Here is a 19,322-nt window from a genome sequence, read left to right on the forward strand (position 1 = left end):
AAATTTAATAAACAGAAACAATTCCGAAAACAGCTTCTATGAGGCAAATATTATCCTCCTACCAAAAGCAGAGACATAACAAAATAGGAAAATTACACGCTGATATCCCTGATGAATACAGATGCAAAGATCCTCAACAAAACACTAGCAAATAGAATCCGACTACTCATCAAAATGATCATATGCCACGACCAAGTAGAATTTATCCCGGGGATGCAAGAGAATTTAACATTCACAGGTCAATCAACGTAATAAACTATATCAATAAAAGGAAAGATAAAATCATATGATCATATCAATGGATGCAAAGAAGGCATTTGACAAGATCCAGTACCCATAAATGATTAAAAAAAATCTCAGCAAACTAAGAGTCGAAAGAACTTTCCTCAATATAGTCAAAGCCATCTACCACAAGTTCACAGCAAGCATTATTCATAACAGGGAAAGAATAAAAGCATTACCTCTAAGATCAGAAACAATACAATGTTGCCCACTCTCACCACTTCTTTTTAATATACTACTGTGTGGAAAGTCCGAGTTCAGGGTTAATGGGCTCCCAGGCGACTCTCTCTCGCCACCCGTGTTCAGTGCTCTCAAGCCAATTCCTCACCTGGGATGGCCGTTGACATGGGCAGAAGAAGGAAGAACAAGGGCCAGGCTGGTTAGTGATCAGTTGCCATTTATTCCATTCTCCTCACGTGCCTTTTCCAGTATCTCTAAGCTTCTCATTCTAGTCTCACACTGTCCTTCATTCCTGTATCCTCTGTTCTCTTTGCTAAGTCTCTCTGTACCCCAACTCACAGCCTTATTGTCTCTAGTATCTCTCCAACTCCTCACTTTGGCTCACCTCTCCAACCTTTTACTCAGCCCCAGCTTCCACTTCCAGCACCTCTTTTAACCACACCTCCTAACCTCCAACTTTTCTTCACACACCTCTCAACCTCCCCTTTCAGGAAGTGCAATCAACATATTTTTTCTGACCACCTGTAGCCCTCCAGGGTAAAACAACACTTAAGGTTTGTTTCTTCTGTCCTTAGACCCAGAACTTGAATAACATCTTAATTCTACTTCCTAATATTTGTTATTTGGTATGAACACAGTAAGAGATATATTTTAGGTTTCTAGGGCAGTTCTCCTGGGGACATCTCGCTATAGGTCTCAAACTACAGAGCTCAGGCCAAATTAATCTTTCCTAACCCTAGCAGGGGCCGTATCTAGTTATTACTCTTTGGATTCTGACAGCAGTTGTCCATGTTTATGCTCTTAACTTATAGGTAAATATTATGGCATTTTGGCTTGGACCATTTCGATGCCAGGGTAGCACACAGCTTGCCCCGGGTCCAACCAGTCCCTGGTCATGACCCTACTTTTGGGGATCTAGAAAGTGAGGGCAACTGAGGCTTCAGTCAAGAGAACAGATGTCCAGGAAGTAATATTATCTGAAGTCAAATAACTCTCAAGTTATAAAAATATGTCTTTTTAACTGTCTTCCTGTGTCCATACAAAAGATAACAGACCTGAAGTAACTAACTCTGCAAAGGACATTAAGGAGAAGAGAAAAACAATATTTACAAGTCAACAGTGTTTGATCAGGAAACAAAAGGTAATTAACTATTTGGGGGAGCAAAACACAAAGAGAGAGGTTATAGATAAATATAGAGATGGGAGTAATCAACAAACCCAAGCTCCCTGGGGCCAGGGAGGTAGGACAAACCTAATGTTATCTTATAGTACTGGAAGTACTTGCCATAGCATTTAGGCAAGAAAACATGTAAAGGGTATCCAGATAGGAAAGGAAGAAGTCAAGCTATCACTATTTGCAGATGACGTGGTACTATAAACAGAAAATCCTAAAGGCTCTATAGAAACGCTTCTAGAAACAATATGTTTGTATAGTAAAGTGGCAGGTTACAAATCAGTACTCAAAAGTCCATGGCATTTCTATATACAAACAATGAAAGAGAAGAAAAAGATATTTAAAAAACCAAAAAAAAAGTCCCATTCACAGTAGTGCCTCGGAAAATCAAGTACCTTGGAATTAGCTTTAACTAAAAAAAGAGGTGAAGAGGTGAAGCTTTAACTAAAAAAGAGGTGAAGGAACTACACAAAGAAAATTACAAAAGACTACTTCAAGAAATAAAAGAGGACACTTGGAAATAGAGACACATCCCCTGCTATGGATCTGTAGGATTAACATTGTCAAAATGTCAATATTCCCCCAAGCATTATATAGATTTAATGTGGTCCCTATCAGGATACCCATGACATTTTCAAAGAAGAGACAAAACACTCATGAAATTCATATAGAGCAACAAAGCCCCATGAATAACTAAAGCAATCCTTGGGAAAAAGAAGATGGGTGGCATTACTTTCCCCAGCTTCAAACTGTTCTACAAAGCAGTAGCAATTAAAACAGCATGATATTGGAATAGAAACAGACCTGCACACCAGTGGAACAGTTGAGTATTCTGACACAGCCTCTCAAGTATATGATCACTTAATCTTTGATAAAGGAGCAAGAAATGTGAAGTGGAGCTAGGAAATCCTCGTTAACAAGTGCTGCTGGCAAAACTGGATAACTTCATGCAAAGAAGTGAACTCAGACCTCCATTTAATGCTAACCACAAAGGTCAGATCAAAATGGATTAAAGACCTCAATATCAGACCTGAATCCATAAAGTACATGGAGGGAAATGTATGCAGAATTCTCCATGCTATTGAAGGTAAAGGTATCTTCAAGGATGAAACATCACTGACCAAGCAAGTGGAAGCAAATATAAGCAAACAGAACTGCATTAAACTACTTAAATTACATTAAACTATACTGTACCTCAAAAAAAGTGACAAAAATATGGAAAGTGCCCACGGGATGAGGAAAAATATACGCAATCTCCATCAGATAGGGGCTATATATAAGATATACAAGACACCAGTAGGACTTTACAAGAAAAATCTTCCAACCCCATCAAAAAAATGGGAAGAATAAATGAACAGAAACTTCCTAAGAAACAAAATACAAATGGCCAGAAGGCACCTTAAAAAATGCTCTAAATCGCTAATCATTAGGGAGGTGAAGATCAAAACATGACATATCATCTTACACCACAAAAACTGGCACACATCCAAAAGAACAAGAAAAACCATTGCTGGTGCAGATGCAGGGTGAAAGGGATTTTCATTCATTGTTTGTTGGAATGCCGACTAGTCCAGCTTTTTTGAGAAACAAAACAGACATTCCTCCAACAACTAAAAATTGTGCTCCCATATGACCCAGCATTACCACTTCTGGGAATATAAGATGCAAGAAAAATACAGTTGAAATGACATCTACACTTGTATGTTTATTGCAACACTGTTCACAATAGCCAGAAATTGAAAAAACCCAAGTGTCCAATAACAGATTACTGGCTAAAGAAACTTTGGTACATCTACACAATGGAATACTATGCAGCTGTTAGAAGACATGAAATCATGAAATTTGCTTACAAGTGGGATGGAAAATGAGAGTATCATGCTATAGTCAGAAATAGAGGGACAGACATGGAATGACTACAATGATCTATGAAAAATAAAACAACATGATATGAGACTAACACCTAAGGAGCATAGAGACAGGGCCAGGAGGATTGCTTTATGGTTTGGAAGTCTGCCTCATGTGCTGACAGAAAAGGCAGTTTGGATGGAGAAGGGACCACAAAGTAAATGATAATTGGAGGGATCACTCAGAATGGGAGAAACGTGCTGAAAGTTGACTAAGGATCAAGCATGATGACCTCCTAGTATCTGTATTTCGAACCATAATGTCCAAAAGTATAGAGTTAGAAGGAATGTGCCTGCCACAGAGGCAGGGGGTGAGATGGGAATGGCAGGAGGTATACTGGGAACATTAGTGTTGGAAAATGTGCACTGGTGGAGGGATGGGTGCTTGATCATTCATTGTATGACTGAAACATAACCATGAAAGTCTGTAACTGTATCTCATGATGATTCGATCAAAAAAGAAAGAAAGAAAGGAAGGGAGGGAGGGAGGGAGGGTGGGAGGGAGGGTGGGAGGGAGGGAGGAAGAAAGGAAGAAAGGAAGAAAGGAAGAAAGGAAGAAAGAAAAGGAAAGAATCTCCAGAAGCCTCAAACTTCCAGAACCGAAGTGCAGCCATACTCAACGCCACTCTCCACAAGCTTGGATAAGCCTCACACTCAAGGGAAACTCAGAAAAACCCAGGTATGCAGGATCCATGACTGAAATCTCCAGGCTCGCTCAGAGCAGGACTGGGCCTCTTTCCCAAAGCTCCCAGGTTTTCCAGTAGCTTGGCAGTCACACCCACAAACTGCTCCTGTTGCCATATAATCTCATCAGTGGCCAAGACACAGAGACTGAAATAAAGCTTCCAAAAGAGAGCAACATGGACCTTACCATGACTGACTCTGCTCTATAATCGTATTCTATATTTCAGAATTCCTGGAGCCACCTCTCATACTTTATACCACTCATGTACCAAAGTAGCACACATTTGTTTTGGTTTAACATGCATGTTTGTAATCTCTTATACAAGGGTTTAATGGCTCCAAGATGAAATACAACAATCTTCACATACTTTCCTCTTATGATGGTGGGAAGGTGCAATGGTGATGGGATTCGTGTTTGAATATTAAGTGTAATGGATTATTGTCAACAACTTTATAAAAAATAAAATAAAATTTAAAAAATAAAAATAAAAACTAAAAAGACTGAAAGACTGCATTTTCACTTCATTATTAGGTAATTTTTCAGGCTACCAGTCATTGAACTTGGGGCTCTTTTTTCCCTTAAGTTTTTTTTATCATTAAGTATTTTTGTATTGTTTAATCTTCATTTAGCATATTTCATATTTTTGCCTTTTTCTTAACTAGTCCTTTAAGTTTCACTGCTGTATTGTTCTGTTTTTTAAGCTTCTTTACATACTAGTTATCATTTCTTTTTCTAATTTAGAATGTGGTATTTATAGAGGGAAGGTAGGAAGTGTGGTTAGAGGGTTGACAGTTGTGGAGGAACCCGCCACTCTGGTGGAGGATGTTATTGAATGTTTATTCCTTTATTTGCTTTTCCTACTCTCATAGGCCCTGTTTATTACTCTTCCAGCCCATTTTCCACCAACACCTCAAAGGTGAGCTTATCCAACAGTGATGACCACTATTCTCAAATTGCCTCATCACTTTTCTGAACTATGGATTCGCCCATGTTGCTTACCTATTACTGCAAACACAGCCATAAACAAGAACTTAGTTACAAATATAACTAACACAAATTGATCAATAATTGTGTTAAAGGCCTTTTGCTCATTGCTCTCATAAGTTACACAGTCACGATTTTAGGGAGGTATTCCTGGTTTATCAGGGAGGAATTTTTTTAATTTTTTTTTTTTTTTAGCAGGGAGCGATTTTGAAGGCAGGAAAAATTGACTGTTTGGACCAAGTTCATACAACAAGTTGATGACATTTTGAGGAATCCATGTCCTTAACCAATGGGCTAGACTGCTAGGCTCCAAGTTGTGCAGCATACCTATTCTTTTAATGAGAGAAATGGCTTACCTCAGTAACTCTGTGGGGAAAGAATGGAGATGGAATGTAAGACTAACTCTAATTTCCAGAGTTGACTCCCTAATCCCCTTACACTAATAACCCTACAAAGAAAACAACAGAAATAAAATCTGTGAAGGTATATATATATATATATATATATATATATATATATATATAAACATTTAATACTTTGTGATACTCTGAGCCATTTCTTAAGCTGCATGAAAACAATTCATAGTGAATATTCAGAATTTTAAAATACATTAAACCAAAGATTAGACTTTGTAGAAAAATGTGGCTTAAGAGCCAGAGAAATAGTACAGCAGGTCAGTGTTTGCCTTGCATATTTCTGCCCTAGGTTCAATCCCCAGCACCTCATATAATCCCATAAGCACTGCAGAAGTGAGCCCTGAGTGCAGAGTATAGAAGTAAAGCCTGAGAACTTCTGGGTGTGGCCAAAAATAACCAACAACCAAAGGGGCACATCATTCCTTCACTAGAAAGAGAACATATTACATATGCTCTGAGCAGTATCAGTTCAAGCCTCTATCTGATGCAGTCTTACTTCATTAATAATTTGGAATAGACATATCAATTAATAGTGAGTAAGGTAATTATCAACATTTTTTTCTGCTAATTAAACACTTATTATTTTACTGACTTATTTTTCCGCTTAATTAATTGAGCTATCACTTGATCACTTGAGCACTTGATCACTTGTCATTCTGTTACTCATCGATTTGCTTGAGCGGACACCAGTAACGTCTCAATTCGTCCCTGTCGCATGCTAGTGTAGCCCAATGATATCTGCTCGTTCTAGGATAACGAAGAACCTCAAACCAATCATTCAGAGTCTTGACGAAAAGTCTGACCATCTTGTAGGTGGGCAGCCACACGATCTTTTGATGTCCCGTGGAATCCAGTCGTAATGGCTCTAGTCCAGCGTTCATCTCCAAATCTCATTATGTGTCCTATTGAGCTATTGAGCTATGTACATCACAAATAAACTCAGTATTATTTGAGTAGGAAACTCAGTTTTATTCTATTAGTTTTTCATTTGATGCTTACTCTTATACAAGTTCAGTTACTGTATCACGGTAGTATATATTTCCTACTGTTTGGGGAGGTCTTTCTAATCCCTTTTGTAAAAACGTCTTTGGCATCATATATTCTTTTAAATATACTTTTGAATTGTTTTTTCAAGGTTCAATTTTGGATTTTGATTGTAATGAGATTATAGCTCTAAACACATTTACATAGTTAATAATAGCATCCCTTTACCAGAAATAACTCTGTCCTTTATCCTTTGTAAAACTGTATTCTTTAGAGCTTTTCCCCCCACTTCATACACATTTGTTGTTATTATTGTCAAGTATAGTCTTTCATATTTTACATTATCATTTCTACTGTGAACATTATAATAGTTGTTCCAGTATATCTTGTAAATTATTCTCAGCGTTATATGAAAAAGCTATTAATCCATTCAATTATTCTTCAATAAATAATCTAGCATGTGGTGTTAGTTACTCAGCAGTTAACAGACACCGCATGGAGCACTGTATGTTGACACCAATGACAAGCATTGTCTCTGTATTATTAGAAGCAATAATCCAAAGTGGCAAATAGTAAGTGAAAAAGCAATCTAAGATATATGTGATTCCACTTTGTGCACAGCATGCAAGGATAAAGCACAGCAGGAAAAGAACTGAGGATGTGAGGGAGCTGGTCTAAGAGGTAGAGACTGCGTGGCGTGTGTTTGATTCTAGGTAATACATACCCCACCCAGCATTGCCAGGTATGGCCCCAGTGGCCCACAGACAAGATCAGAGTGACTCTGATCAGCACCAGCACCAGCGCCAGCACCAAGTCCTGAGAATTGCATCACTAGGCTATTGACTGAGTTGAGTGCTGTAGGAGTGGGGCAAAGTGGAGGAAAGAGGGAGAGGGGAGAGAGGAGAGAAAAGGAGAAAGGAATTGGGAGGGAGGGAGGGAAGGAGGGAAGGAGGGAGGGAGGGAAGGAGGGAAGGAGGGAGGGAGGGAGGGAGAGACAAGAAGGAAGGAAGGAAGGAAGGAAGGAAGGAAGGAAGGAAGGAAGGAAGGAAGGAAGGAAGGAAGGAAGGGGAGGGAGGGAGGGAGGGAGGGAGGGAGGGAGGGAGGGAGGGAGGGAGGTCAAGATATGAGGGCCAAACTGATGCCCTCAGGCGGCATGACAGGCAGCAGCTAACATTAAGTCTCAGCCAGGCCTCAGTTTCTGTTTCCCCAGAGCTGCACTGTAGTTTCTGGTAAATTCCCAATTGAGTAATTCACCTAGGTAAGAAATTGGGCAGTTGGATCTGGCCAGTCATGAGGGGTTGCCGCGCCCTTCTTGGAAAGAACCCCAATCCGTTACTAGTACCTGCTGTCTAATTGCTAACCACTGTGGTAATAGGGCAATGCTAAAAATAGACCAGTATATAAACTGCTTCTTAACTGAACCCTATATAAACTGCTTGTGAATTGGAGTCGGGGTCCTTGTCAAGACTCCGCTGTGTTGGATGAGACTTGAACCCTAGCTCGGGCTAGTAAATAAGTTTCTTTGCTTTTGCATTATTGTGTGTGGAACTAGGTCTCTCCGCAATTGGGAATCTGAAACTTGGGCACAACAAAGGAAAGTCATCCAACTCTTAAAAAAATCCCAAAATAAAGCTTGTGAAAAGGAAAGGTAAGGTAAAATAGAGAGAAAGAAATCCCCTTATGTTTTCAAATCCAAGCTTAGGGAGTGAAAAGCTATAAATTGGTTAAGTTGGTTGAAGGGGGTACCATTTTTCCCCAGGGAATGAAGCAAGAGCAGGATTCTGATGCTCAATTATTGGATTACTATGCTAACACTTACCTTGGAAATTTTTGTTTATTGTTTTTCTGTTTGCTTCCAAACAGCTCTTGATTAATTCACCTGACCAGGTTATGTTTTCAATCCTGTTTCAGGTTGTGGCACAAGCTGTATTATTTATGTGTATGAACACAGCTGGAATCTTCATCAGTTACCTGTCAGATCGAGCCCAGCGTCAAGCCTTCCTGGAAACTCGGAGGTGTGTCGAAGCAAGGCTGCGTCTAGAGACAGAAAATCAAAGACAGGTACTGATCAGAAAGGCTGTGTATCTCACTGAAGCTCCTAGCCATTGTCTGAATTCTATGATGCCATTTCCCCCCCTGAAAGATATCTTGACTTCCAGTTTTTCATGGGATTCTCAATTCAAAAATAGCTATAGAACTGAAGATCAAAGCAGATTGGTCTTCTGCTCCTTGTTTAATTTACCCCACAAGAAGTAAATAGAATTCTAAAGAGTGGTTTTCTGACACCTTTGATTGACATCTTTGTTTTAGCATTTCTAAAACATAGAATTTATTCTCCAACTTCGAATCTCCTCATTTTTAAACTGTAAGTTATTTATCATACAATTTTCACAACATCATGAGTCAAAGTTTAGTAAGTTCTTAGCAGAGCAAGTATATTTATAGTGCTAAAGATTTTATCCCTATTTTCAGAAAAAATAAACAAACAAAACAAACACTACCCTCTCGTTGTTCATTGATTTGCTCGAGCAGGTCCAGTAACGTCTCCATTGTAAGACTTGTTACTCGTTTTGGTGATTAATGGGTGCCCCAAAAGCCTCTATCTCTCTCAGAGAGCCTGACAAGCTACTGAGAATATCCTGCCCACATGGCAGAGCCTGGCAAGCTACCTGTGGTGTACTCGATATGCCAAAAACAGTAACAATGATGGTCCTCATTCCCCTGACCCTGAAAGAGCCCCCAATATGCATGTGACAGGGATGAATGAAGACGTTACTGGCACCTGCTTGAGCAAATCAATGAACAGGATGACAGTGATACAGTGACGGTGATACATACTAATAGAAATTCTTCAGTGGGCTGCAAGGGCACCATGCACAATACTTTTAATGACTAAGGGGACTGTTCAGGAATAATGTTTTTATTACCATACTACATTAGAGACAATGGAGAAATGAAGCCTCTGAGCTTTCTTATGCATACTATAAAACCAAACAACTAAGAAAAGCTTTCAAGCCCCGAGTGGTCTCATTGAAACCTATGCCTTCTTTACCCACCTGCCAAGTTTTCAGGGAAACCTGAAATGGAGATCAAATGTCAATGGAAACTTATTTTAGCATTGACTGACAGAAAGATAGCTATCTTAGATACTACTGTTGGGAGTCAACATACAATAAATACTTTAACATAATACTTTAACGTAATTTTCTTAGATCTCAGAACAAAAGACTAACTTAAATTTCAACTACAAAAATAATAAACTGGCTTATAATTTTGTATTATTTTATGCAAAGTATCTCATCTGAGGTGAAGACAATGGTGAAATCATCCATATACAAACAAGTCATTGACAACAGGAAGTTGGGTCACATTTGGGGATTCCACAAGCTCAACTAGGAAGCAAGGTAGAGGTGACAGAAATTCGAGAATACTTTTCACTATGTTCTAGTTGCCAGTAAGCCTCACCTCTGTACCTTATCATTTTTTTTCTTCTTTCCACCAAGTTCAAAAGAATAAAGATTAGAAATGATAAGGATTTCCACTTTCATTTACATCATGACATCAGTGTGATTTCAAGACATCCAACTTAAATGATCGAAAAGAGGGAAAGCCTGAGCTTAGTAAGGCAGTTATGTAATGTGTTTCCAATATTTCCTAAATGTCAAATTAAAGAGTTAACTTCCAAGACAACTTACCACAGTTGTTCTTCTGGTTTTGCAAAAGAGGTATTGAACAATCAATCTTGCCACAGACTCAGACTACAGCACTCAGGCCAGATTAATCATTCCTAACCCGAGTCGGGTCCAAATCCAGTTATTACTTTTTGGATCATGACAGCATCAGTCCATGACCAAGCTCTTAACTTATAGTTAAGCATTATGGCACTTTGGCCAGGCCCATCTTGATGCCAGCGTAGCACATAGCTTACTGCTTGCCCTGGATACATCCAGTCCCTCATTGGGACCCTGCTTGTGGGGATGCTAGGAAGTAAGGGCAGCTGAGGCTTAGGTGAGAGAGCAGATGCCCAGGAGGAAAATATCACTGAGAGTTACGTTACAAAAGCATAGAATAGGCTTTCTTCTTATGTCCATACAAAAAGGACATTGCTCTGAATAAACTGTGCAAAGCAATTAGGGAGAAGAGAAAAACAATATTTACAAGTCAACAGAGCACAAAGAAAGAAGTTACAAATAAACACAGAGGAATGGGAGCAATGTGATGGGAGCAACCCAATATACCTAAACTACCTGAGGTGATGCAGGAAGGACAAAGCAGTGTTATTTCACAGTTATCCTATTAATAAACACTTATACCAAACTTTACTTACTAATGATTTGATAAATTTTAAAGTAGATGCAAGAAAAATATAACATAATTCAGTCATCAATTGCTCTTCTGATTGTGCTAGAGCATCAAAAAGAGTTGAATAAGTTAGTAATGTGGCTGTATTCTCCAAATTTCCACAGACCCAAGGAAAGAATGATATGTAGTCTGGCAACTGCTGTTTAGCAGAAGGACATAATATACAGGCTGGGAGGTACTTATGTTTATTATAGAAGCTGATGCCTTTCTTAAAGTTACTTTTCTAAATTATTTTACAAGGATATTCAGTGCAACTACAACACTTTATTTATAAGGCTCATATTGTTTTATACATTAACCTAGGAATCCTCTGAAGTCCATATAGAATATGGAAATTCAATAGTTTCCTCTCTGACTCTGATAATAATGCTGGCAATAACACTCAGCAGTAGGAATTGAGTTTTGACAAGTTGTACCCTGCTTGTCTGCCTAAACCATTTTTTTATAGCTATGAGTTAATTTACTTCAAAGATCTGTGGTCTTAGCATGGCTGTGGCTGGGTTCCAGAGGTCTTCAGCTGCCAGGGCTCTGCTTGGGGCAGGGAGGGAAACTCAACCCGACACCCCCCCCCCCCCCGCAAGGGGCCCCAGTGAGGACAGCTGGGCGCAAGGGCAGGAGACTGTATTGTTCTCTTCTGAGAGCTTGGTTTTATAGTATACTATACTATAAAAGATTCTGTATAATCATACTCAATAGTATAATCATACTCAATAGAGACAGCATAATTCAGTTCCAGGAGGACTCATCTGAGAATGTACATAGTCTGGCTGTTGCAGTTAAAAATCCTAATCAAAAACAACTCAAGAGAACTTGATTTATGGGCCAGAGAGATAGTTCAGGGTGGATGGTACTTGCCTTGCACATGGTTAACATGGGTTTGGTCTTTGGCATGCATATATGCCCCCTCTTAGCATAATTGGAAGTAGCCAAAATAAATAGCGGGAGATAAAGAAGAGAAACCTTGATTTGGGGGTATAAGATGAACATGATAACTAGACTTCCTTCAAGGGTTGTGGCAAAGATTATGGATGAGCAGATATTAGCCCCAAACAGCAGGCTTATTAGAAAGAATGCTTCAATAAGGGCTTTGACTTCCCTCTTCTCTGTGGGAAGACCTTTTAGTGGCCATAGTCCCTCCAAGATAAAATCCAAATCCTCCACATATGATCCAACTAAACCCTCTAGGTTCTAGCCCTTGACAATTGTAATTGTAAGGTTTAAGTATATTCCATTATTTTTGTAACATTTTAATAATCATAATTAAATTTATAATTAATTTTTAATTAAAGAATGATTTATTATAATTTACATATTTAGGATATCAAATCATTCTTTCCAAAATCATAATGTGACTTTCCATTTATATAAACCTTCTCTTGTGTGACCAACAGGGCAGGTTTTTCTCCACCTACTAGGTCTTGTAATGGTACCAAAATGACAACTGCTCCTTTAGTTCTCTGTGCCATGTGATTCTTACAGCTGGGAAAGCCCATCTCCTACTAGTTGTATTCAGAGTAATTTCTCCACCTTGAGAGAACTTTATCAGCATTCCTTTCTCTAAGAGATTTGCTTTTACAACCTCATTTAAAGTTGTGATGTTTGTCTTGTGCTTCCGGACTGCTTAAGAGTTAACCCTGCCATAGATCCTGTCATATTTCATGACATTTACTTCTCTGAATTCCTCTCTCTCCACAGGAAATAAGAACTACTTAAAGGCAGCTACTCCAATTTATCAAATTCTCTGCTATTTATTCAGCACAGTGGCTGTCATAGAAAATTTTCTGATAATGTTTATTTAACTGAGTTATATTGAACTCAAACTTTGGCTGCTGGGTTAACTTCTATCTACATGAAGATCAAGTTGTAATAATTCTACTGTATAAAGTAAAGACCTTGCGCCCATTGTGACTTTGGTGCAGGGAGGACTTTGATCCACTTCAGGAGATACTGGGTTAAACTGAGCATGTGTTTTAGGCAGATCTGCCAAGGAAATTTTCCTTGGAAAGCCTCATCTTAGAAAATCTCCCTGTGGGAGTTGGATTCTAATTATTATAGCTTTTGTATCCCACTTCTCTTCCCCAATGATCCAAATGGCTCATATTTATTTTAAATATTAAAATGAATTAATTATTTTTCTTTCAACTTTTGAGAACTGCTGAGACCTACTTATGGTAATTGTGGCATTTTGAGGTGTCTCAGAAGCTCTGGGGGGCTTTGGAAAAAAGTATTTGATGTTACCATATGTTGCAGCAGCAGGAAGATTATTATTAACCGCAACAGATGTTTCAACTGTATTAAAGCAATTCTATTTAACATAAGTATCTCTGTTCAACAATACTGACATAATTTAGTAGTTTGGACAGTAGATTGAATGTAAAAATTAGGTCTCTATTTCTATATTGACTGGTTTGATTCATTTTGATACTTGATCACATCTAGAGAGTTGATTTTAAAGCTTCAGGTAGCTATTAACTAATAAGACAGAACCTTGACATTAATTTCCTTAAGAATCAAGACTGACCTAAAAGTGGGCAGAATTTCAAAATGTTTTTCTTTTCTGCTCAAACTAGAAGTATATGTCTTTATTATTATTCAAAAAAAGTTTTGAACCTCCATTCATCAAGCTGTTATCTGCTGTTCTTTATTTCTTACAGTCAATACTATCCATCTTCCATCTAGCATATTTATTTTTAATCTGTTAGTCATATTTTTCGTACTAACCATTCTCTAGTTTATATTTCAATGCTCTGTTTATGAAACACTGTTATTATTATCTTACTGCACTCATGTCTTGACTCCACTTTCTCTACTCATTGTTATTTTCCTCTCACCCCAAACCCCATTCAATTTTCAGAGCAAATATTAAATGTCACCTTTTCCTCAAAGATCCTCAGAGACTTCAGCTGTCGCCTCTATGATTGTTTTATTTGTATATTTATTTATGAAATTAACCTCTTTCTACATTATTCTATGGCATTAATTTCCTCTTATACATTATAAATTCTTTGAATATTGGATATATGTTTCATTTAAATTCCTCAAATTGCAGAGGAGTCAAATATGAAAACACAAGATGAATGGGCAGGAAGAAAAAAGCAGAGACTATTAACATAACATGAGTGCATAATTATAAGGTTTATTATAAGATTGTGCTCAGGAGATCCGGGGGTCCCTTTTGGCAGTTCACTGCCAGTTAGACTGACAGCCCAATATGAGGCCCCAGGGTTGTAGTAACGCTTGAGTTTTGCAGGGCCAGTATTACTCAGAATATATCAGCAGTGGTCAAAGACCTCCAAGTACACCTATCATTGCTCAGTGGCCTTCAGAAATAGACCCAGTGATTATCAGAGTATCATGTGGTTCCGGGAATTAAATTTGCATTGGCTGCATGCAAGGCATGTTCCTTCCTTAACCTCTGTGATCTCTCTCTCTCTCTCTCTCGCTCTCTCTCTCTCTCTCTCCATGTACTCTTTTTTACAAACATTATTTCACTGAAAATGAAGTACAAGTAGATACATATATACAAGTATAGTATTTTTATGTCTGGTTTTCTTTTCTCTAAAACCAGGTATATAATCTCTCCTTGACTGTTAAATCTTTAACTTACTCTATTTTTCAGTATCACGTCACCTTATATCGCTAATTTAAATAAATTACTTATGTCTAAGATTCATCTAATTTAAAACAGAAGTTCTACCTAAATAGAACTGAAAGAATTTTCAATGAATTATCTGTAGGAATCTTCTTTAAAATCCTACTCTGCCCCTAGCTCCATTCTTTCATAGTTTCATTTCACTTCCTTTCATGAATTCACTTATATTCCCTTTAGCCTTTATAGAAGAAAGTGAAATGTTATTCCAATCACCTTCATTCTCCAGTGTCTAGTGCTCTTTTTATTCTGTAGAATTTCCTGTGGTGATAGATGTATTTTGTTACTCAAAAATCATTAGCCACACATCTACCAAACAAAATACAGTCAGTATGACTATTTTATATTATTTTAAATTTAGCCATGAAGTAGTCATTTTTATCTTATCTCTGTTTGGGGTGCAGAGTATCTGTCATTTTCCCATCATTGCTTCCAGTTTTTCCCATAGTACCTCTAATACCTCTAGTTTTTCTCAAAGACCTCTAATATCACCTTCTTTTGATCATAAGTTGTCTGTCATTAGCATCCTTCTGGACAGCTTTGTATCCCACAGGTAACACTCAGTTAATATCTGCCTATTTCTTCTTCTTTAATAGTAGTGATACAATAATTCCTTTTGAACACTACACATCCTACTTTATACCTGACCAATTCATAGCCATTATAGTGCCAATTCCCATTGGTTCTTTTGCCACCATATATGTATGTACTAACTTTCCCTATACTTATTTTATAAAATTGTTTAGTTATGCCATCCCACAAAATTACTTTCTAACTGGTGTTGACAGATTTCTAATTAGTGTAAGTGGTATACCCACTTTATATTTACCAAGCTAAATTTCCTCTGGGAAAAAAATTAAACATTTTGTTTCTTCCCACATTGGACATTATGCTAATGTCTACAGCTGAAAGCTTTGTTGTTTCTCTTTCTATTTCTTCCCTGTTTCATACTGCAGAAAGTCAGATTCCTGTGTGTTATATTCATTGACCAGCCTTTTGTGGCATGGGAGTATAGAGACTCTCTGAGAAAAAGTCAATCTATGCCTGTAGGCTCGTTCCCAGAGGGAACCCAATGCCACAGTAGGCTCCAGAGGAACTCAGCTACTCTGTTTCTGAGTAGGGAGAAAGCACCACTGGAACAGAAAAATGGAAAAGGAAGATAATGTTCACTCCACATCAAAGTTCTTACTCCTTTGCCAGTAATAGAGTAACTCTCTTGATTCCTATCTGCCTCACAAATCTATTTCTCAACTGGTTCATTTGAGAGGTGAAGCGTATAACTAATTCACATCTCAAAACCCCACCACAGAGTCCAATGTCTGTCAGGAACATCCCTTAGTGACCCTTTTGGTTATATAAGACCTCACACTAACCACACCCTTACCCCCATGGATTGCTACTCCCATAGAATAGAAGCCAATTTTCTTTACCAATGAAGCTTATCCACTGCTGGATCCAGCTTAACTCTTTAGTCATGTCACTTGCTACATTTATTCATGTACTCAAACACTCCATCCACATTAGTGAACATGCAATACATTCTATAATTTTTTTTAGTTGATAATTATTCCCTGGTTTACCTCCAAATGCAATCTTGATCCATCCCTGCCATTCTCTGTTTCCTAGGAAACTCATATTTATTGTGCATAAATGGGCCTCCTTGTCTCTACCTTATGATTGGGGTTGCCCATTTGCAGGCACTGAGATATCTCTCATATTCTGCTCAGTGTGCTGCTAATAGCAATAGCTATATTGCTCTGCCAATGGTCAGAGTTACTGTAAGCAGACTTCATATAGATTACTGTAAGATTCACTGGGATCTGGGAATTTTTGTAGTTCTATCACCCAGGTTCTTCTATAGTCCCTTTTATGGTACCATGTCCTACCAGAGTTCTGATGAGCGTACTCCTATTTTTCCCCTCATCATATTCCCTTCTTCCTTCTCTCTGAATCTGTGTTTGTAAGTCAGTTTACTCTGTCTGAAAAATAAGAAGCCAAAATTTCTCTGCTTTGTCCAATAGAGAAGCCACTAGTTACATGTATGGGTTCTGAAATGGACCTCGTTCAAATTTAGTTGAGCTGTGAATTCAAAATATACAGTCAATTCACAGTGTAACACTAAAAAGAAATTTTGTATTTAGATTCAAAATAAATCTCTTTAATAACTTTTATCATCAATTTTTGAATAGATTCTTCTTTCTCTTGGTAAATGGTCATGTTTACCCTTGTGGGAAATTATTTAGCATATATGCAAGAGTTTACTTTTGGGCTATTTAACTGTGTTGTCCCATATGTTTGTCATGATGCCAATGCCACACTGTCTTAATTACTGTATCTTTGCAATAAGTTTTGAAAATCAGGAATTTGATTGTCTTTCAAAACTAATTTGGCAATTTATATTCTTTTAGATGACATATATTTTAGGATGGGTTTCTCTAATTCTCAGGAAATATCCAGAAGGCAGAGAGAAAGCTCAGTGAGATAAAGTCATCCTTTGTGCATGTGAGGTCTAGGTCCATAGTGCCTGAACACCACTAGGAGCAACCTGTGATCACTGAGCACCATCAGCTATGGCCTGAACACAAACAAAAGATTCTGTGAGAAAATGCACAAAGAAGTATTGACCCCTCAGCAATACTAAGTTTTATGCCTTGTGAGCAAAATATGTTGTCTCATTTCTAATTTCTTTTAAAGTAGTTTACTGTTTATAATCTTTCCGTTCAGTGGCTCTTAGATATGTAATTTCATACCATTGTAAATAAAATTGTTTCCATTATTTCTTTTTAAATTGTTTGTGCCTAGTTTTATTTCCTGAAATTTTGCTGTTTTAATTTGTTGTTTTAATAAATATTGTAATTAAATATTCTAGCAGTATTTTTGTGGAATCATTTTAGGGTTTCCTAACATTTCCTAACATTTTCTAACATTAAATAGTCATTTTTGTCTTGAACAGAGATAATTTTGCTTTCTCATTTCCATTTTAGGTACCTAACTTCTTTTACTTTCCTAATTACTCTGACTAGAACTTCCAACATTCTGTTAAATAGAAATTTTTAAAAAAGCCATACAAGTTTTTTTCCTGGCCTTAAAGAAAAAGGCTTCAAATTTTTACTCTGGGGTATAATTTACCAGTAGGCTTTTTATAAATGTCCTTTATGATGTTAAAGTAGCTTCTTTGCTTTTTTCTAATTCAAGTGTTTTTAATCACAAGAGAATGCTGTATCATAAATCAAGTGTATTTTTCCTCTTTATTTGAGGTGATTATATGGTTGTGTTCTTTATTTTGTTGTTGCAATATATTATACTAATTTTTATAAATCCTTGAATTCCAGGAACAAATTGCAATTGGTGAAGGTGTAAAAATGTACTGTATTGTCCTTTTTCTGGTATTTTATTGACAATGTTTGCATATTCTTTAAAAATATAGTTCTATTGTTTTTTTTCCTTATATTGTTTCCATCTGGTTTTGGTATCAGATGTTGGCCTCAAATGCTGGCCAACTTCAACCGTGAGTGTGGAAAGGTCGGACTACAGCTGAATTTCACAAAGACCATGTTTATGAGAAACAGTTTCATTCCTGATGTTCCATCCGCTCTCAACAGAACTACCATCTCCGAATGCAACCGTTATATGTACCTAGACAAGAAGTCAACATGACGAATGACCTGGCACCTGAGTTGCACAGGAGGAAGAGAGCGGTTTGGAAGGCCTTCAAGAGCATCAAAGAAATAGCTAACAGGACGAAGAACCTCTGACTCCCGGCACATCTCTTCGATTTCACTGTTCTTCCTGCATTAACATACGCCTCAGAGACCTGGGCCCTATGAAAACAGGATGAGAACACTATTTGGGTCTCCCAAAGAGGAATCGAAAGAGCTATGCTTGGAGTAACCCGCTTCACTCAAATGAGAGAAAGAATCCGGAGTTCCAACCTCCATCAACGATCAAGAATCAGGGATGCTGTCTCGTTTGCCAAGGCATCGAAAATCAGATGGGCTGGACACATAATGAGATTTGGAGACAACCGCTGGACTAGAGCCATTACCTACTGGATTCCACGAGACGTCAGAAGATTGCGTGGCCTCCCACCTACGAAATGGTCATATTTCTTCGTCAAGATGAATGATTGATTTGAGGCTCTTTGCCTAGAGGCTCTTCCTAGAATGAGCAGAAACTTTTGGGCTACAATAGCACGTGACAGGGACAAATGGAGATGTTACTGGTGCCCGTTCGAGCAAATCGATGAGTAAAGGGATGTCAAGTGATCAAGTGATGTTGGCCTCAGAGAAAATATAAAAATTGAAAGCACTTCCTCATTCAGTTTTTTTGTAAGTTTATGGAGAATTTGTACAAATTCATTAATAATTTGGAAGAATTTCAGTGCAGCACTCTGGTTCCAGGATTTTCTTTGTGGAAAGCTTCTCATTACTGATTCATTAGCCTTACTAGTTCAGGTCTGTTTGAATTTTTTAATTTCTCATGACTCAATATTGATAAGTTATATATTTTCAGAAATTTGTTCAGTTCATATTAATTACCAAGTTATTGACATGCAATTGTTTATAGCATTTGATAATCATTTTTATAGTAGCAACTTTAATGTGCTCTTTTAAATTTCTAATTTAGTTATTTTAGTTCTCTAGTTTTTAGTTTTTGTTACTTTAAAATATAAAAATAAGCAAAATTTGGCTAGACTCAGATT

At 37.6% G+C, this 19,322-nt stretch overlaps 1 protein-coding gene across 3 annotated transcripts in view; it reads left to right on the forward strand.

Moving 5' to 3' along the window:
- The window catches only part of ADCY8 (adenylate cyclase 8), a 257,458-nt gene that overhangs the window by 53,400 nt on the left and 184,736 nt on the right, over nucleotides 1-19,322 (forward strand). For all 3 annotated transcript variants that reach the window (XM_056129531.1, XM_056129606.1, XM_056129677.1), the window contains exon 2: nucleotides 8,521-8,670. In XM_056129531.1, coding sequence (XP_055985506.1) covers nucleotides 8,521-8,670 — 150 coding nt within the window. The remainder of the gene's footprint in view (nucleotides 1-8,520; nucleotides 8,671-19,322) is intronic.

Source organism: Sorex fumeus, unplaced genomic scaffold (genome assembly GCF_029834395.1).
Source record: "Sorex fumeus unplaced genomic scaffold, SorFum_2.1 ptg000002l, whole genome shotgun sequence".
Taxonomy (NCBI): domain Eukaryota; kingdom Metazoa; phylum Chordata; class Mammalia; order Eulipotyphla; family Soricidae; genus Sorex; species Sorex fumeus.